The sequence below is a fragment of the Theobroma umbraticum genome, unplaced genomic scaffold (assembly GCF_002168275.2).
Source record: "Theobroma umbraticum cultivar Fairchild unplaced genomic scaffold, ASM216827v3 scaffold_51.0, whole genome shotgun sequence".
In the NCBI taxonomy this organism is placed as follows: Eukaryota; Viridiplantae; Streptophyta; class Magnoliopsida; order Malvales; family Malvaceae; genus Theobroma; species Theobroma umbraticum.
The window spans coordinates 6,457,053-6,477,977 of NW_018397260.1; the positions used below are offsets into that span (position 1 = coordinate 6,457,053).

The following is a 20,925-nucleotide window of genomic DNA, read 5'->3' on the forward strand; positions in this document are numbered from 1 at the left end:
AAGAAAGATCCCCACAGTGCATCCCAGCCAATGGGGAAAAATGAGTGAGAAAATACGATTGCAGATGTACATAGAATTCAATATTTACCTGTAGGAAGGAGGGTCGCAGCCTTCCTTTGAGGCAGACGCGGCCCGAGATGCGAAATAACGGCAAGCTCCAGCCTAAGAGAAACGCATTAGAAATTGACAGGTTATTATATTACAGGGATGTCTCAAAGCTATATTCATCAAACTTCATTGTCAACAACGAGTTACACATAAAGGAAATTCATTAAACAGCTGATGCTTCTACAATACAATAGTAGAGAGAGAGAGAGAGAGAGTGAGATTGATACCTTGGAACGGCCAGGGCCGACCAAAGATCGAAGGAACTGGGGAAAGCATGCACTTCTAAATGTCATATTTTGCCCTTCTTCTTATTCTCTAACAGACAGAATTAAGCAGCCAATACAGAGGAAACTAACGACTGAATGAAGGAAAACATGTAGACCAGGAAATCTAAATGTTTTTTGGACAAGGAATTAAGTTGTAATAGCAGCAGAGAACTGCCAAGTATATATAGGAAGTCTAAATGTAATTTTAATACACAAGCAATGGATTTGAACCATTCGCTTCTCGGTACGTAAAATTGGGACAGTGCTTGACTTAGACTAAGTTTAGTCGTTAGCTGAGACAGCACAAGTTACATCAAACAAGTATTACGGCAGATGAAAGGTTATGGATGTTTTGAGGAAATGAATGGTCTTGGTAAAGATGAGTTTGAAGACATTAATGCCAAGCAATTAATATAAATTAATTCCAAGCAATTAATATTTGTATGAGCTTAAATTCTAAGTTTTTTTTTTGTTAACATCTTCTTTGAATTCTATTTTGGAGATGCAGTTTTTTTCAGTTAAAAGTACAATAATATATATATTATTTTCTGAAAATTAAATCATAATAGCAGTGACATGTGCCCATATATTCTATCATGTGAATCAACACATGGGCATTTTAATTCCAAAAACATAAGATTGCAAGCTCAATTGAATCGAGCAATCATACACTCAAGTTCTTCTCGTTTGAAAAAGTATAAAAATCGGATAAAACTCGTTCTCTTGCTCAAGTTCTTCGATGATAATAAGTCTCGATGTTTAAGATTAATTATTTTCCATGGATCTCTGGTTATTTTTATAGTAAAATTAAAATTCGAAACACATAAGGAGTTCATTTTCATCGAAATAAAACACAAAAAAAAAAAAACAAAAACCTTACCTAAATTCTAGTAATAGATATTAGGTTCAAACTTATTTATTAAACTTAATAAATAAGATAGTTTTAGGTTTTGAGTTAAGTTTTGAATAGCTATAATCAGTTATAATTATGAGAAAAATCAATAAGCATGAAGCTTTACTTTGAGAGAGGGAGAAATCAATGGCAGAAGTTTTGTTGCCATCAAGTTGGGTTGTTACCTCACATGGAAGCCTACTTTGAGAGAGGGAAATAAGGTCAATAACATCCGGTGGGAAAGCTATTGCTTTGGAGATGCTATCTAGGTCAGGTTATCAAATCAAACACCTATCTCTAGATGAGTTAGGCAGTGATTTTGTGCATCTATGGATGGTTGTCTAGAAAAAAAAATCACAAAATTTGAAAATTAACATGAAATGAATAGTAACATCATCTCTTTTTCTTTGTATTTAAGAGTTAAAAAAACATGCTCATTGCCGAGTATCATTCGAATATATCTATACTTTACAAGTTTGTACCATTTATACACACGATTATTATTTTTGGGTTTTTCATTTTTGAATTTCAACCATTTGATTAACACATTCTATGCAATGGAAATAACTTCGGTACGTAGTTGTTGCTACAATCACTAATCAATTATAAGTTGAACTAATTGATATCTTCTTCTTTTTAATTTGATGAAAACCTAATTAACTTGAATTGTTATAGTTGTTGCTAATTAACCTCGTGAAAAATCCTGACAATTTAATAGCATCTTCGTGAACATAAATCCACCAAGTGATAAGTTCGATTTTACATAAGTTGACAAAGTGATAAGTTGGCAGAAACAGTTGGTGACTGCAAATAACTGCTCTTAACCATGGCCTAAATCATAAAGCCATGCTACAACCGCCTTATAATTAGCTATAACCTTGTATAAAAAAAACTTTATGAGATTTCATATACGGTAGCATTACAAGTCACAAAAAATGGTTAAGTTTTTCACGTAAAATCATCAAGAGACAACTGTCATGGGATCTAACTTTGAATAGATCATATAAATATTAGATCATAATTGATAAAACTTGTCAAGTTAAATTTTAATCTATAACCATATTGAAAGTAAGCTCCAAAAGGACATCAAAATTGTGACATGTTTAGCTTTTGGTTTTGCTCCACATGGAGCTTTGATCACCTAACACTAGAGAAGCCTCCTTATAGGATCCAAAATTAAAAATTTTTTACATATTATATAAAAATTTTTAAATTTTTTATAAATTTTTTAATAGCCTCCAAAATAATTTTTTATTTAATAATTAATATAAATAAAAAATAATAAAATAATTTTATATGTTTGACTCAATTTTAAAGTTTTTTTAATTTTTTTCTTTCAATTTATATGATTATAATTTTTATTTATTTATTTATTTTTATTTTATTTACTCATATGTTCTAAATCTTTATAGATTTTCTTTCATAAATTTCTGTGAACCATAGATCATATTCTTTTTCTTTCTTTTTTATTATATCATATGTAAATTCTATCTTCTACTTGTCATATTTTTTTCTATTATGTAGATTTTATTTTTTATGATTTTAATCTTTAAAAATAAATAAATTATTATGTAATTCTCAAATATAAGTTATAGTGTTACACTATTGTTCAGAATTTTATCAATATATATTTTTTATTCAGAATAACTAATTCATTTTAGCAAGTATGTTGCAAACTTTAAGTAACAAAAATATACATATAAATTGATAGAATGAAATAATTGTATTTCTTTCAATATAATTTTATTTATTTTACATATTTTTATTGGCTTTCAAAAAAAAATTTATTTAATAATTAGTTTTATTGTTCAAACTATTTGATAAAATTAGAGTAATTATAATTAGCGTATTACTAGTTAAATCCAATAAATAAATTCTAAATTCATATGTTAAACCTATCAAATTTTAAAAAAAATAAAAGTGAGTTTACTAATCCAAACCCATTAAATTTTAATATAAATCTAAGACTATCATAATATATTATATTTTAACAGTCAAACCTTATAGCTTATCATAATATATTATATCTCAATAGTTTAATCCAATAACCTAATATGTTAATTAGTAATTTACGAGACAAATAGAAAATAAAAGGAGAGCTAGAACATAGAAAGTAAAAAAGTAATTTATTTGAGTTTGAAAAATTATTTTGTCTTCCACTCTTGTTCGGAAGAGGAATAGAGATTTCTTTTGTAGTTTCATTCAATCATATATATAAATGATATTATCATTACTGTTAATGTGCATATTTTTGTATATCTAATATCTTTTAAATTTTATTTAATTTTTTAGATTAATAATAATTGAATTATATATAAAATAACTATTTAACATTTTTTTCTATTTGGTCCATTTGAAAATGCTCTAACTCTGCCCTAACACATAACTATTTTTTGGAGTTTGCCTTGAGATTAGATGGGGCTCAGTGATGTCTATATCAAAAGTCCCAAGAAGACTTCAAAATTATGAGACATTGAGCCTTTATGAGACATTGAGCCTTTGGTTTTGCTCCACGTGGAGCTTCGATCATTTGATGCATAGCTATTTTTTGAGGTATTGTCTTTAGATTTGATAGGGCATAATTATTTTTAAAAATAACCCTAAGGGCTCCTACCTTGATATTTGACAACGTTTATAATTTGACAGGTAATTAGGTTTTTGAGGCGTGAACTTGAGATTTAATGAAATTAGTTTATAGTTGAGTTCTTGGGATGTGAACTTGAGGTCTGATAGAGTTGGGTTTGAGCTTGATATTTGATATGATTTTTTACTTGACATGATTGAGTTTTTGAGATGTGGACTTGAGATCTCATGGCATAAAGTTTAAATTAGATTTTTTTTTGCTCTTATGGTTGATGTTTTAGATTTTTTTTAACTTTTTATATATAGGTACTTATAAAAAATAATTTTTCTTGATTTCATTATTAATTACTCTCATATTATTTTTTAACGTTTAATATAATTAATGTAGAGTGATGCAAATTGATTAATTAAAAATAAGATTTTATTTAAAGTTTTATTTTATCGTGAAGTTATTTATAAGTATGTTTTTATATAAAAGTACCACTATAAATACCACCATGATAATTATAATAACAAAAATTATATATTTTGTACAAATCAATGAATACTAATAATTAAATATAACAATATAATCATTATTATATGCTTATTTTATAAAATATTTTTAATTCAATTAAAATTAAAATTATTATTCCAAGCATCGCACATGTAGCAAACTAGCATATATAAAATGAAGTCTGCCTTGGTTTTACATCACGTGGAGCCTCACTATTTCACCACGTGAATACTTTAATTGTGTTTAGTGTTTTGGTATTTGTTATTTTATTATTGAATGAGGATATTTTCGTCTATATGCCCTATCTATACTTTAGTGCTTCTATATTTCTCTTATATCTTCTTTAGTACGTAAATATGATTGTTAAGTCCTATATAACAATCTATGTCTACTGCTACTAATAACTTTGAGTTTAAGCTTTTAAAAACCACGTAATTTAATTTCAAAAAGTTATTGAACTTGGACCGTTACACAAATCGAATTAGTTTTATATAAACAATACATTAATTATAAACCAAATTTCTCACAAAGCAAAAACGAATTCTTACAACCTATAAGAATTTTCAATCAATTAATCATCCACTTGTGGAGAAAACAAACAAAAAAAACACAAAATAATTTCACCAATTCAAATTTTTGATGTCTTCATCAAGGTCACACATCACATACACAAGATCAAGATCTCATTAGAGTAATGTGAAAACTTGCATCAGACTAGCGTAGGCTCTAATATCATTTGTAATGACTCAAGTTTAATCACTAATCCAATAGTTTTTTGAACTTAAACTACGTTATCCTTAAAAACTTAAACTCAAGTTGCTAGTAGTAGTAAACTTGAATTGTTATATAGATCTTAACAATCACATTCATATCAGATGTATGATGTTGGGTATCACAATTTGATTGTAATGTCGAATTGATTTTTTTAAAAAAAAAAATTCAAGTTTTATTCGTACGTTTGAGTTGGTACAATTTTTTTGCGGTTTTTCTTCTCTACTCCGAGGTTTTTGTCCCAATGATTAATGTATTTGCAAATTTTATTTATTAATTATTACTTTTACTATGTTGGGTTTTTCAATTATTTATGATCGGACTGTTGTAGATGAATTTGTTCTTGCTGTCAAGAGGATGTATTCTTCCTGCTTTCTATGAAGTTAGAACAATGATTTATTTGGTATGATTATAACTGTACTTCTTTATCCCTCTATTGTTGCTATTAAAGGAAAAATAATGTTCAAAATGTTAAAACCAAAAATAGAAAGAATGTATGATTGTAAAACTTTCTTCAATTCCTTCTTTGATGCCGTTCCCATGTAAGCGAAATTCCATGGTATTTCGTATTTCGTGTGAGTGTAAAAATGCTTTTGGCAATTGCAAAACTAGAAGCCTTCTTTTTTGTATGAAAATGCTGTCACCACAATGGCTAATGGCTGCATGCACTCTGCGTTTTTTTTTTTTTGTGAAAAAATGGTCAGTACGGCTGAATCACTCACCGACATCTCTATACGATAATGCATTTGCGTAGAGTGAATGCTATGAGTACCGTTAGCCTCACTTCCTGGCAATTAACTCATTCTTTCGCCGAACTGAAGTGCATTAGAAAATTACTTTGAGCTTCTTTTTCAAGGGATTGATAAGGAGTAAGGCTGGCCTGAGTTAAAGAAACGGCCCTTGGATTTAAGCCAAGATCCAACTAGCAGACGCGGAGGGCAAAGGGGGCTAGTGGGGCCCCTGCCCTCTAACAATTTTAAAAATTTTATAACTTGTATTTATTTTTTTGAAGTTTTATAATTTTGTTTTTGACAAACATTTAAAACAAAATTTAACATATTTTTATTTTTAAAAAAAAATTATAATTTTATTTTTATAATGAGTTTTTATTTGACGAAATGGTTCATAACAATCAATCATCAATTAATTGAATAAAATAAAAAATTTATTGTAATAGAATTATTTTTAAATGTCATTTCTTGAAAACTCCACAATCATCATCTATTGTTTTTTTAATGAATATTGTAAAAATAAAAAAATATTTTTTCACATTTTTTAGTTATTAATTTTTTGGTTTTATGTCATGATAATTGATAAATTAAATTTATTTATTTATTTATTTATTTATTTTTAATATTTTAAATTTTAATTTTGTAGTTAATAATTTTTATTTGGTGATTTTAATATAAAATTTACGTTTTTAATATTTTTTGTTGACAACAACAAAACAAAGATTTTGGTTAAGCAGTACTTAAAGTTAACTATTACTTTTTTATTTAAATATTACGTTTTTTTTCTAAAAATTATTTTTTTTTAATTTTTATGAACAAGTAAGTTTTTTATTTGAGATTATTTATTAAATTATATATTGATACTGTATTTAATTTTTATAATTAATTTTAAAAAATTACTTCTTTCATTAAATTATTTATTAATAGTTTTTAATATTTTTTAAGAGATAACTTCTCATTGAAATTTTTGTTATTATATTTATTACTGTTTCTTAATTAGTTTATCTAAAAATTAGAATTATGGTCATTATTAAATTATTTATAATTATATAATTAATTTTTTAAAATAAATTATTAAGATTGATTTTATTGAATAATTTTTAAAATTTATTTATATTTTTAGCAAACATTCAACTTTTAATATAATTATTTTATAAATATTGTCTTTGACTTTTCACCTCTTAAACTCAAAACCTTAACTCCACTATTGCCAACTAATATACTCAAGTTAATTAAAAGAAAAATAAAAGGTTCTTTGAGCATCATTTGTTCTTTCAACAAATTCCAAAACTCGAGGAAAGAAGTGAATGTATCTACTGCAACACTGTAGTCCAACCCATTGTGTCGTCTGTAAGACCCATCTGTATATTTGTAAGTGCTGAGTAGAGCTGCTGAGATACTGCAAATCCACTGTCTCCGTAATCCACCCTGCAAAAGAAAGCCAAAAATTGACAGGACTATGTCAGATTATTTAACTCAGTGAGGAGTAAAAACAGTATGCAAGTAGATTCTAGACCCTGGGACAGGTTATTACGATACCTTCAAGGAAAAAAAAGGGAATATGCAGGTTATCTAAGGGATGAAACCACCACTACACCTGAATACTTTATTGTCTTAAAGATGCTTAAGCCTCCTTGAGATTTTTCTAAATTTAACTTTTCATGGGATATTGTCTTCAACTGAACTAAGCATTCGAGCATTTGATTTATTAGTTGGAATGTGATAGGCAGAGTTCGAATCTCCTTTCTTAATTATTAAAATAAAAAAACTTCAACTGAACCAAGTCGTAAAAAGATAGCTTTGTCTATCATCATTATTCTAAATATTTTGGTCTCTTCTAGCAAAAATAAAAATAAAAATTCTTGATTTACTTTCTTAAGAAAATACTAACAATTTAAATCCAGGGGATAAAAATAAGAATTGACCTTTTATCCATGTAAGTGACGCTGCCAACAGGCAATACACAAAAAGCATTTCCACTACAAAAAACTTCATCGGCATCAGGCAATTCCTCGACCGACACAAGTCGCTCCTCAACCTGTTTATATATGCAAAGGGCTTAGGGACATAAATGGTGCGGATAAACAAAAGAATGTCCACGTATCAACAATACACAACCCATTTAGAATATGAATTGAAGAATGAGCAAATGATTGATTTATTTCAAATAGAAAAAAACACTTTTGATGAAGTATTGAGCATTCTTAGCACATCAATACAAAGATAATCAAACTTGTCCAGTAACAATTAAATTAGAGAGAATGCCACTTCAAACTGCATACCTGGAACCCTTGGCTGTGAGCAATATCAATAATACTTTTTCTTGTAATCCCAGGAACAATTGTCCCCCCTAGTATTGGGGTACAGATTGTATCATCCTGCAATTTATACAGAACAAAACATAATAAAATCAATCTAATGCAACAGGTCTTGGAGAGAGATTCTATTTTTGGTACAGATTAGGAGAAATTTTGAATTGCTTGATAATAGAACATGATTGGGAGATGGTAGGCGATAAATAAGACTCCATCTGCAGAAATCACTTGCACTTCCCCCCTACTTCTGACAAGATGTTTCACCATCTTTAAGTTGTACAACCTAAATATTTGGCAATTTATAACAATTATGAATGAAATTTGTTAAAATAGCCAAGCATTGGCCAACAAAGTTTTCTACAAACACGTAAGTTCTTCCTACATTCCTCTTTCAAGGTACGATGCTTGTTACATCAGATAACAAATGGGCAACATCAAAACAATGCTAAGAAACAGATGCTTTAAAATACCCAAACACATGTCATAACACAGTTATATAAAACTAAAACCTGACAGAAATGAAGACTGGAGATTATTTTCTATATCTCAAATTGGAAGTATTTCTCAGACAATTATGGCACCCATATTCAATTTAGTGAAAAGGCAAATGCATTTAATAACATAATTTAAAAAATTTTAAAAAGACAGACTGAAAATTTCTAGCCAGATATATTAATGTCACTTCTCCACAACATCTTAAGCCTTTATTATGCAACTAATAGAATCAATTTTTCATTTCTAAACTTTTTAGTCAGAAGATTGCAAGGATATTTCATGGTCTAAATGATATGCTCATATTTTGGTTACCAGGAATCCATTAAGATTCAAAAACTAAGCGATACCTTCACAACAAAAATGTTAGCGGTAGAAATCTCTTCAAGATATTTATTGTGAACAGAGTCAAGATACAAAACATCAGAGAAACCATTCACTTTAGCTGCGGCCTGTGCCTTAATAATCTGTGAAAAAAAGATACAACAGCTTCAATGTTTCTGAATATACTAAAAGCATATATTACCAGTGAAAGGCATGTTGTAGCAATGAAATATTTGAACAATGGGCCTATCAATGACCATTCATAAAGCAATGATGGAGGACAGAGCAATCGTCTGGAATTAACAATTCTTGCACAAGAGCAATCCTTCCTTAAAGAAAACTCAAAACTAAATGAATCTTCACCATAGATGACAATTATAATTGGAATTTCCAACAACTTTTTAATTAGTATATTTTACATTAAAGTGTTTAACTTAAAAATATTTGACTTAATGTAGAGTTTCAATCACTCCTAATGTACAATATTTCAATGAATTTGCATTTAAAGTCTGTAGGGAAATAACAAATATTAAACTAAGATTTACAGGACAAAAAGTGCGAGAAAAAGATAGCATATGGCCTATGGTTTTAGAAATGATATGATACTAGAGAAAACAGAAGAATTACTATAGCCTCATCAACTATATAAAGAAAATGCCTTGATAAGTTGCATAACAGAAAATGCAAATAAGCCATGGTGAACAAATTTAAAAAGGAAAAAAAAGAAAAGGAAGAGTGCATTCTAATCAATCAACAAGTCTCATATATGAACTGGAAATGGAATACCCCAGCATAGTTTCCTATAGCTTTAATGCTTCCAACTCCTCCAGGGGCTGCACGACGTGTTTCATTTTCAACCACCAGATTAATTGGTTTCAAACCACGCTGTCATCACGATAATAATATAAGGTTAATGGTAGAAAACTGGAATACCTGCTACTCAAGTAACTCGATATCTATTTAGAAGGAAAACACGATGATAAAAGTTTTGAGAAAAGCAAATGTGAAAAACAAAAGCTCAAACTGGAAGCAGAAACTTTTACAAGTGCGAGACGAATTATACGTGGACATGACAAGGAGTTGCTCAGTATTGGGCTGTAGACAGGAACTTTCATCCTAGCAAGCTACTTGAATTTGATGTCATGCTTGCAAAATAAGGATATCAAGCAACAACATACCTCAAAATAATTTCCAACTGGAGTAACATAGATCAAAAAGGTGCATTCTGGAGCTGTTGTGAGACTAAGAACAGGTCCATTCCCCAGAAGTAGAGGTCGAATGTGTAAAAAGCCTTTATCTGGAGGAGGGACCTGCAGTATGGCATTCAGCCTATGACAGAGGTGATAAAATGCAAACAGCAATCGGACACTTTTTTTAAATAACCAACATGGTGGCCAATTACCCAGCGCTTATTTGCCAATACAGTACTTTTTACAGCTTCCACAAACTGCTCAATAGTTGGTGCAGGCATGCACATTCTTTCCGCACCTACCCTCAGCCGCAATCCATTTTCCTCAGGACGAAAAAGTATAATAGATCCATTTTGTTTCTTGTATGCCTTCAGACCCTCAATAATCCCCTAGAAGAAAGAAGAATCATTAATACAATAGTTACAGAGCAGCACTGCCTTAACATAAAAGAGCATCTCTTGGATTAAATAGCTCCTCATATAAGATAGAAAAAGATTCCACTCAGGTAGATGCGTTGAGTATAGCAAGATTAAATTATACACTTATTCCTCAACAACCTGCAAATTCACCCCATGCATGAGTGAATATGAGACAAAAGAAAGAAGAAGAGACATGGGGCGGGACATGGCCTTGGCTTGTAATGATTATTTATAAAACATACGCCATTTGTATGTGATGAGTACACTAGTTGAGGATAAGAATATTAAGGGGCAAAACAGTAAATTCATGGTTGATGAAATGATTTACTTATGAATCAAAATATTTTCATCCCAAAACATCTTTGATGAATTTGCCAAGAAGCATAAATGAAAATTGAATTTGAAAGTTCTCAACATCTTATTAGCAGAGACGCAAGGAAAAATGGAAGAGTATAAGAAAAACCTAGAGCAGCTATGTGTTCTTTTTTCAGCTAATGAAAGAGCAAGGATTCTTTTTAAACCCCAAAACTATCCGAGATGGCTTACAACATAAAAATCCAGGGAAAAGAAACCAAGTACGTGAACCATTGAGTTTCATGTAACATACCTGCCCATAGTTCAAGACAGCGGCTGATGGAATTATTTCAATGTTCCCATAACGTCTTAAGCCACCATCTGCAAAGCTTCCATCTTCAGAACTTTTCATAACATACATGTAGTCCGTTTGCACGGGATTGAATCCAAGGCTATCCCATCTTCTATCAGCTGATTCAGATGTTTCACTATTTTTTTTTTAAAGAAAATTCATCAAAAATCGTTTCAGAGATGAATTACAATTTACTGAACACAACAAGAAGTGTGCAAATAACTGTGAAGTAGTTCAAGAGTAGACATTACTGAAAGTTGGGGCCAACACAAGTATCAGTTTTCATCAATGAAACTGTCCATAAGACAACAAACTGATTCAACATTTCCATATGCTTTAGTGCATCGAGCTAGCACTATAAGGCTACTCGTTTTTTTTGTATCTGATTAATTCTCTAACAAGTGAAAGATCCCAGATTGAAGAATTATGACAACCAAGCAAAACGTTCTATATATATTTCACAACTTCCTTGTGATCCTATCTGGACCTCCGCCAAAAACAAAATGAACCTTAAATTTACATTTTATAATTTACCAATCAGAGAATTCCGGTAATACCCCTCCTGTTTCCTCAAAAACAAGACTTTATTTTTTACCTATGAGAGTCCGATGAAGTGGCTCGGCGCCATGAAGCAGAGGCAGACAAGCAGCCATGTGAAGATGTACCAGCCAAACGAAGCTGATGATGGACCTGCAAAGAACCAAGCTTTTTTGTTTAAGTAAAAGGGTCAACTGAGTTGGGTTTGCTATTATTATCGTTACAGGAAAAAGAAGAAGAAATGGGTACCTTGAGAGAAGAGGAGAATTGGCCAATAGTAGCGTTGGTAAAGCTTAGCGGAACAAGGAGCATCTCTGTTTCTGGGTTTTTCCCTTTTCCCTTAGGAGGATGCCAAGAACCTTTTTCAAGTTATGCTCGTCCAATAATCGAGTGGGAGAGGTGCCAATGTTTTCGTTTTTGGGCAGACAGATTCTCCCTCCACTTGGGACATTTTAGACTTGACACGACGAAACAAGTTTTCGTATGGCTTCATAAGGGTAATTTTCTTCTTTGCCTTAAAAGGTGGGTTCTTTTTGTTCAAGTGATTGAATATCGTAGAAATACATTTTGCACTAAAATGTAACTTCCTCGCCGGAAGGCAAAAGTTGGACTAATCACCACTTAGCTCCATAATCGCGGTGGGGAGAGGGGAAGGGCAGGGGTGAGTGGCGAGTCATGGGAGGGAGCAGAGACCAACGGAAGCCACCATAGCCCAACAAATTAAAAAAATTTTGGATTAATTCCGTACAATGAGTTGAATATTTGATTGACTAAAACAAACTTATAATATAGTTGGAATAACAATTAGGCTAACATTTTTGAATGCTCGAACATGTTCTAAACTTGATTATGAGATAATCAAACACTTTAATCCGATTTAATCGACTATTTCATTTGTTATTTTTTGTTGTTCATAGTCTTTTTGTAAGCGTGATTGTATTGGGCTAAATTGGTAATATTATAGGCAGCGGGCTGAACCCACAGAAAGTCATTGGGTTGAAAAATTGGGCTGGCTTCATGTGAATACCAGGTATCAAGCACACCCATCTACATCATTTCTTCTACAAAAATTAGATGCACTTTCCTTGCCAGAAATTATTCAGAATTCAGAACATCCATCAGAATTAGAACATAGTAAGTTGAACTAAAGTATAGGAAACGCAAGATTATTTCTTTTCAGGAAGATTTCCAAAGTCCCAGCAACACAAAAGAAAAAAGATTACTTGTAAAACAAAAGTAGTGATGAGCAATTGTAAACAACACCGATCCGATGGCAATCGAAATAGAACAAGAGCAAAATAAAGATAACAGCAATTCGACGGGTCAAATCGAACTGAGAACACAGAAGAAAGGTAAACGATTACTACAAAATAGTACAAGAAGTTGAGGGTTGAGGATCTCCGGCAGAAGGGTTGACTCCAGGCCATTCCCGACACTGGCAGCGTTGGTCTTCAGGGACCCGCTTATAAACTGACGGAACATGTCTTCCGCAGCCTCCCCACGTTGTCTTCCCGCATGCTGAGCACTTCACTTCGTAACACATCTTGCTTTCTCCCTCCTCCCCTTCTGCTGGTTAGCTGTTCTCTAAGTCCGTTTTATGTTGACGCCGTTATAAAGGGAACTTTTTTCTCGTTGTGGAAAAATCCGTCTATGCAATCAATGCCTCCAACAACATTGGAATTATCGCTTGATTTGTGGTCAAATATGGCTGCCCAGAGAGACACAGAGAGGCTTGGGCCTAGCCCGTCAGCAATTAGATCCATGTAAACCCTGTCATACTTGGGCTTCCTTTAGTCTTTACTTGGATATAACGGCCTCTGTTTGCAGGCCTTAAAAGAACATGAAAATTTTATGCAACATATGGAAAAAGACAATTGCAACTTTCATTGCTTCCTACCCCTTTCGTTTTCTTACCTTTCTTTCCTTCTCTTTTGCAAATAGAAAATGAAATGGAGGGAAACACAGTATGATGGGAAGAAAAGAGAGGTGGCAGCAAGCTTCTCAAGCACCGACAAAACCGCTCCTATAATATTGTAAATCTACTAATTAGAAAGATGGGCCAAATACAATCACAAACGGTCCCCCCATTGATCTTCCATTTTAGGGTAGCCATACGCACAAACACAGCATGTCGACACTCTAATGCGCGAGAGCACGTAGCTTCAAACAAACCCGTATAGAGTATAACGTTCTTTCTCCTATATGTGATTGGGACCACCATCCAATAATATTACTACTTCCTTGAACCTTTGCCTTTGCCTTTGCCTTGCCCTTGCTTGCTTAAATTTATCTCAATTTCTTTATCTTTGGATCAGCAAATAAAGGGTACATTAAGGAACTTAAGTTTGAATCCTCCTCTTTATTCATATATAGCTCCAACTTGTAGGCGAAAGGGAACTTTATATTCTCGTTCTTGTTATAAAAATCACCGAAAATAATTGCTCAAATGGCTCCCTCTAGACTTTGTAGACTAGCTCCGTGAGAAATTGAGTGAGGGTGGGGGCTGACATTGGTGTTTTTCTCGAGCAGAGGCTCACTAGCTTAGGTCATCACCTTCCATTTGAAGCGCAAGCATGATGGTTGTGATTGAAAGTCTAGTGCCACGAAAATGGCAAGGGAGTAGAGAAGGACAAAGTGGGGCAGGCCGACCGTTGCTTTAGGAAAGTCGGTGCCTTGATGATGCCTTCCATCTAATGGAAGTCCATGAGGATTATGTTGCACTGACTGGACTTCTCTTGTCCCGTTACCAAACTTAATTCTTCGGTCTATATCTCTTATCAAATTCTTACATAAATATGTCATGTTTATTCATAAAAAATATATATATTAGTAAACTTGTGATAATAATATTTTAAATTATAATTATGTGATAATCAAAAACTTAAATTCAAATTGCTAATTAACATTAAGAGCTTAACACCAAAAACCCAAATATTATTCAATAAGTTCTTCATCAATTACACTAATTTTTTTGTAATGTTATTCACAACATCATGTCACTATTTAGAAAGTGATTAAGTTAAACGTTTAAGATTCCACCGAATAATTAATAAATATTTCTCACATGGACGCAAATATAAAGCATTTCATTACCTTTTTGAAACATTTTACATCTTAACATTAATGTCTCATCAGCTTTTGGAAACAACATTAATTCCTTTGTATTGATCATAAAGATTGTTGTTTAAATTAGAGTAGCAACATTATTGTTATTATTATAAACCTGTTTGATGCGTCATGCATTCAATGATCAATGTTGATCTCTTTTTAAAATAAGTGAAAAAGTTTAGATGCCAATAATAATAGTTAAAGCGTCGCCTAGTGATAACGTAGATTACAATCAATAAAACAAGTTGTAGTAGAAATGCAGACAAAAGTGATGGCTTCCTTGACATGGACGGTTGGTATGGGGAAGAAAAGAGGTGTGTAGAAAAGCCAAACAAAGAGCACAATTCCTCACTACCACTGGTCGGCTAAGCCTTAAAGGCCGGAACCCATCTGAAACCTTATCTCCAGCACCACCACCACCACCCCCTCTCTCCCCTTCTATCATTGCCTACGTCCTTTTGCTCCCACAATTATCATCCTTTTAGAATCGAATGCTCCATCATGCCAAATCATTTGTGGGGCCCATTCTGTCTATTGCTGCCGCCAATCCTACGTGTCGTTCCTCTGTACTCGACACGTGGATTCCCCCAAATGATATAAAAAAATGAAGAAGAAAGAAAGAATCGGCCCTGTTTGTGTTATTGTGTCAAGTGTGAACCAAGCACAAGTGCTACTGAGCATCCTTTGTTTTTAAGCTATCCTTTCCCCCCCACCCCCCCTCCCCTTTTCTTTGTCGTCTTGGTTAATGTTTGATTAAAAAGTATTAGTTTATTGATTAATTATTCCTAATTAATCATGCCTTGAACTGAGTTTAAAATAAATATATATACCATAATATATTCCCCACTGTTTCAAAGTCAATGTCTATCTATCCGCACTAGGACAGAAACTTGGCTATGAAGGCTTGAATAATCCTATCCGATGCCTGCCAAAATGCTTTCCATGACTCAATGATCAGAAAATATATATATAAATATATACTTTTTACGTCCATGCCTCTAGAATTGTTAAAACTGGAAAAGGGTTAACAATCTCCCTATTCAATTATATATTCCACCGTTAGATGTCTAATCAATGAAAAATTTCATCAAAATGACCCACCAAAACTTATGCATTGAACTTATAGATTCGTCGGTGGATTAGCAGTACCGTATCGTTATCCTTTCCCATCACCCATATATTACCTAATTTATATATATGTTTATATTTAAAAAATATGCTTTCCCAATTTCATGGGTTAATTTTTTTTCACGTGTGAACAGCATGTATCTGTGTTTGATTTAAAGATTAAAACAACTTACCTGTTTTGAATTTTAATGTACAAATTACAGAAAAAAAAACTTTATTTTTTAGCATTTTTAACCAATTTATTTCGTACTTATCTCAATATTTATATTAATGGCGTTGGGGGAGAACCTATAACTTAGTGGTTAACCTCCCTTTATACCTAACAACTATGTGAAAGATTCAAGACCAAATGGAATCAGAGTTCGATTTTGTAATATATTCCCTTAATAATCCTTTGCATCTTCTATCTCTCCAAATTGCTCCCTGTTGGGTTATCATATGAAAAGGATTCTTGGAAAGAAAATCTCACAGTTACATCTCCAATAAGAAAGGGTATAAGATGCGTGAACCACAAATTTTAATTGAAAATGGAAAATAAATAGAATAAATATGTATCTATATATATCAGAAAATTAGATAATGAGTTTCGAGATTCAACATCAAGTTTCATCGGCAAGTTTATGCTAGGGAATTGTATTCGGGTTATTATTATAGCACCTTTGAAATTTATAGCATGTAATCTTCAATATATCCATCCATGCCAAATTTACACTGATTTGACGTAGAGAGAGGCCCCAGATTACATTCAGACCCATATGGTGCACATCTCTTTCTTTCTCTTCCTCCAAATTGTGTGAAGTGGTAGGTCATATATACTTTTTCTTCAAATAATTTTCTTAAGCAACTAATAACGGTGCAGAATTTATTTCCCCCAACATATTGAAAACTTTGTAAACGATAAACCCCGAGAAAGTTGCATTTTTGAAAGCATGGACAGCACAGCACTAGGAGGAAAACAGTGAAAATGTTGGAGAAAACATGCTTCCCAGTAATCGATTTTCCCTGTCCTGAACTTGTCTCATGAGTACACCCACAATTTTTAATGCCATCTTATTAGTTCAGTCACCATTCTTTTCCCCTCTGGCAAAGCTTAGTTTGACCACTTGACAATAATCATGAAACTCTCTATCGGCTTTACTAGGTCAAGAGGAATCGAGTGAGGAAATCGTGCTGTGGCACATCAGAAGATGTGTGAGCCTGTTTCATTTTCTAATTATCAACCCAAGTTGTCTGCTGTAGTTGCCTGCTTATGTCCTCTGGTAGGAATCAAGTTAAGGTGATGTCCTTCTCCTGCAAGAATATTTGGGCAAGTTTTACGAGAGTCTATAACTTGTTAGAGAAGCAAGGCATGTGGTGGGGGACATTTGGACGGTCTGCGACTAGGTATACATACAAACACACCGCTGATGATGGGTCTCCATCTAATCCTATCATGAAATGTTTGTCTCCTCTGATTTACCACACTAAAATCAACATCATTGCCTGTAATTGACAATAATTGTTTGCTATCTGACCACCTTTAATTAATCACCACCCTTTGGGTGTTAACATTGAAAAGAAAATGATTGATATATATATATATATATATATATATATATATATAGATCCAAGTGACAGAGTTGTTTCTCTAAATGTTGATTTATACCTCCAGTTATAATTCTAAAATAAATTGCTTTATAATCAATGTGTCTAAAGGTGTGGATTTAAAGTGAAAATCAGGAGAAAAGTCCAAAAAGAAAAAAAGGCAAAAGGGTCGAATTATTCTCTTTTATGTGCTCTTGTGTACACCCCCCACTTTCCATGTGATTCCACGTATGCAATCCATTCTATGCACTTTATACACTGTATTCTTGGCTCTTGGAGGGACAGAGAGAGAAAGGAAGGGAAGAGTTTTGTTCTAAATGGTCAACCTATGAGGACAAAGAGAAATGGGAACTTTCATCATTCACAACCGGATTCGTCAGTCTACTCATTTCCTTTGATTAATAATTCGTTCCACGTCCCTGCCCCCCTCAACAAGTCCCCCTAATTTACACTCCTCCCGCCTCCTCCATTCCTCTCTAAGAAAAACCCTTTTTCTTTTTCCTCCTCGGCATCAAGATTTTGTGCTAGCTAGCAGCTTCGAGCAACATTTAGTTTTAACCACAATGGGTTTTGATGATGTTTGTAACACTGGCCTTGGTCTTGGTCTAGGCTGCCTTGTCAAGCAGGAACAGTTCTCGCAGTCCGATCATCAACAAAAGAAGAAGAAATTGTTCCTGAAACATGATCACTTTTTCCCATCTCTTACATTAGGTCCATCGGATGACATATACCAATCTGCTACAAAGATTGATGCCAGTAAAGCACATGGCGAATCCATAGATTTGCATCAACAAACCTCTTCTCTCAGTGCAGTATCTTCGTTTTCTAACTCTAGTGTTAAGAGGGAGAGGGATTTTGGTGGTGAAGAGGTAGAATTGGAGAGAGTATCTTCAAGGGTCAGTGATGAAGATGAAGAAGGGAGCCCCAGAAAGAAACTTAGGCTTAGCAAAGAGCAATCTGCCATTTTAGAAGACAGCTTCAAAGAACACAGCACTCTTAATCCTGTACACCATCTTTGTTTATCTTTATTCTATTTAGTGTTTATACAGGTATATCTGCATATACTCTTGAATATTTATATTAGTTTTATTCTCTTATTGGTATTGCTTCATTCTTGTGTTAACAGAAACAGAAGCAACTTTTAGCAGAACAGCTGAATCTAAGGCCACGGCAAGTGGAAGTATGGTTCCAAAATAGGAGAGCAAGGTATCCTTACTAACCATGTATATATATATATATATCTTGGTAATCATTGTTTTATCCTCTCATGAATGAGTGTTTTTCCCCTTACTTTGGATTCTCTTGTTCCTTGTTTTCAAATACAGGACAAAGCTGAAACAGACTGAAGTAGATTGTGAGTTACTGAAGAAATGTTGTGAGACGCTAACAGAAGAGAACAAGAGGCTGCAGAAGGAACTGCAAGAGCTTAAATCACTGAAACTAACAGCATCTTATTGTATGCAGCTGCCTGCAGCCACCCTCACCATGTGCCCTTCCTGTGAGAGGGTTGCCAGCGGGGGTGAAGGCCCTTCAACTAGCCCTTTTACAATTGGACAGAAATCTCACTTTTTCAATCCCTTCACTCACCCATCTGCAGCCTGCTAGGCAACTTGTTGAGGCCATAGAACAGTAGCTATTTTTGTTCAAGGCTTATGTGTCAAATATATATATATATATCTGTACGGAGTAATTGAATCTTAAAAGACTTATATCTATATATATTCCTTGTATAAATGAAATATTTGTACATTTTTAGCAGAAACTGAGAAGATATTGTTCTTCTCATCTGTTTGAAAATTTAATTTACTATCCTTACTGATTTTTATTTATTTAGTCAACTTAGGCCATATTGTAAGAGGCATAGAGAAATGGAGATTTATTTCCTTTTTAACAGAATAATGGGACTGTAAATTACGTATTTTCTTAAATGTTATACGTATTCTCTGTCTTTTTTTCTGTTCTTCCTTCTTCTGGATTGCTTTGCCATGTTATCTATTGAAACTCTGCAATTCCAGCTTTACAATTCCAGAGTTGGCCCATCGGTTACTCCATCTACTTTGAATTTTCCCCTCATTGGCTAAAGCTTACCTTCACTGTAGCTTTTAGTCAGGAAGAAATTCTCATTGGATGAGAAGGCAACTTAGTAGAAATTGCCTTAACTTGCTTAATGACCAAGAAAAAGAAACATAGAATCGCCTTTGCTCATAAAGTAATCATTTTTCCAGTGGTTTAGATTAAGAGAGAGAATTCGGATACAAATTTTTTTAATACAAGTGTGATTAGTATGGGATTACCAATCACAAGAATTAAAAAAACTAAGGAGTTTTATTTCGCAGACATGAGCTTAAAAAAGTAATTGATTTCACGAAGACTTTCATACAGATTAGACTAATCCTTCCCCTCAAAGTCTAATTTTCAGTCCGATAAGGTTCTTGAGTCCTGTCAGCTCACTGGCAGGACTGCAAGACTTGAAAAAGACGTCCAAATCTGGCGAACCAATTAAATCACGTACAGCTTTGGGATATGTATGGCGTGGTCCGCATGAACATCCATAATACATAAGATATAATTTTTTTATCCAGAAAAAAAAAACCCTTATCATAATGTCAAAGCCATATTAATCATGATTTTCATAACAATATACTCTAAAAAGTCGTTGAACTATTTCAAAAAAAAAATCTAAGTAAATTCCTTTCCATTTAGGGGTTAAAATAGCACTTCAAAAGCTTAATTCAAGGATAAAAGAAGTCATAATTATTTAGATTTTTTTCAGAAGAGTTGAGGAATTTTTTAGCGTATGGTTAGCCTACATATATTGCATATAGATTAGAAGATAAGACTAACGTTTTGTGAAAGTTCTAACATTAAATGATGCACGAATAAGAGGAAAGAGAGATAGAAAGCAACATTTAAACTAAAATAATTAAGTTATGAAAATGATTAGCGAGTCGATAATCATGTGCTTGATAATTGATGATATGAAAATTTTGACTTTGGCTTCTTGGGTTGTCTTCAAATGGTTAGTGTCAACATTCATTAATTTGCTCTTTCCATTTCACAAACAGACTTTTGCTTAAATGGGTTTTCAAGCTTATCTCCATATCCTTGAATCTCTGCCAGTGGGATCCTGTTGGACAAGATGGTGGATATGGTGGTGAATTATCATCATGATAAAATTATTTTTCTTACAGTTTTCTTACTGGATGATGATCAAGTTGGGGGGTTTTGGAGCTTTTCATGGTTGCTGACATGTTCTTTAATTTTTTCAATTTGCTAATTTACTAAAACGAAGACAGACAAAATGCTTTGAAATTTGCTTACACATACTTAGCGAT

General features: G+C 32.8%; 3 protein-coding genes across 4 annotated transcripts in view; 1 reads left to right on the forward strand and 2 right to left on the reverse strand.

Moving 5' to 3' along the window:
- LOC110416622 (branched-chain-amino-acid aminotransferase 2, chloroplastic-like) overlaps window positions 1-423 on the reverse strand; it is a 3,055-nt gene extending 2,632 nt beyond the window's left edge. For both annotated transcript variants that reach the window (XR_002445177.1, XM_021428649.1), the window contains exons 1-2: window positions 336-423; window positions 89-162 (exon numbers count right to left, since the gene is read on the reverse strand). Coding sequence is in view for 1 of the 2 variants with exons in the window: in XM_021428649.1 (XP_021284324.1) it covers window positions 89-162; window positions 336-401 (140 nt within the window). In the remaining variant the exon portion in view is untranslated. The remainder of the gene's footprint in view (window positions 1-88; window positions 163-335) is intronic.
- Window positions 424-7,054: 6,631 nt separating this feature from the next.
- LOC110416391 (branched-chain amino acid aminotransferase 2, chloroplastic-like) lies at window positions 7,055-12,405 on the reverse strand. The gene is made up of 10 exons (XM_021428382.1): window positions 12,020-12,405; window positions 11,829-11,923; window positions 11,195-11,369; window positions 10,381-10,557; window positions 10,157-10,288; window positions 9,765-9,863; window positions 9,005-9,121; window positions 8,130-8,225; window positions 7,773-7,885; window positions 7,055-7,275 (listed from the first exon to the last, which is right to left on the reverse strand). The coding sequence occupies exons 1-10, from the start codon at window positions 12,080-12,082 to the stop codon at window positions 7,161-7,163; spliced, it is 1,182 nt and encodes a 393-aa protein (XP_021284057.1). The 5' UTR covers window positions 12,083-12,405; the 3' UTR covers window positions 7,055-7,160.
- Window positions 12,406-17,894: 5,489 nt separating this feature from the next.
- On the forward strand, window positions 17,895-19,508 carry LOC110416227 (homeobox-leucine zipper protein HAT22-like). The gene is made up of 3 exons (XM_021428136.2): window positions 17,895-18,594; window positions 18,717-18,796; window positions 18,916-19,508. The coding sequence occupies exons 1-3, from the start codon at window positions 18,154-18,156 to the stop codon at window positions 19,193-19,195; spliced, it is 801 nt and encodes a 266-aa protein (XP_021283811.1). The 5' UTR covers window positions 17,895-18,153; the 3' UTR covers window positions 19,196-19,508.
- Window positions 19,509-20,925: the final 1,417 nt, after the last annotated feature.

Coding starts and splice junctions, on each gene's coding strand:
- LOC110416391 (XM_021428382.1), bottom strand. CDS start 12,082: ATGCTCCTTGTTCCGCTAAGCTTTACCAACGCTACTATTGGCCAATTC. Junction 10,289..10,380: donor TATTGGCAAATAAGCGCTGG/GTAATTGGCCAC, acceptor GCCATACTGCAG/GTCCCTCCTCCAGATAAAGG. Junction 8,226..9,004: donor CTAACATTTTTGTTGTGAAG/GTATCGCTTAGT, acceptor TATAAATTGCAG/GATGATACAATCTGTACCCC.
- LOC110416227 (XM_021428136.2), top strand. CDS start 18,154: ATGGGTTTTGATGATGTTTGTAACACTGGCCTTGGTCTTGGTCTAGGC. Junction 18,595..18,716: donor AACACAGCACTCTTAATCCT/GTACACCATCTT, acceptor TTGTGTTAACAG/AAACAGAAGCAACTTTTAGC. Junction 18,797..18,915: donor TTCCAAAATAGGAGAGCAAG/GTATCCTTACTA, acceptor TTTCAAATACAG/GACAAAGCTGAAACAGACTG.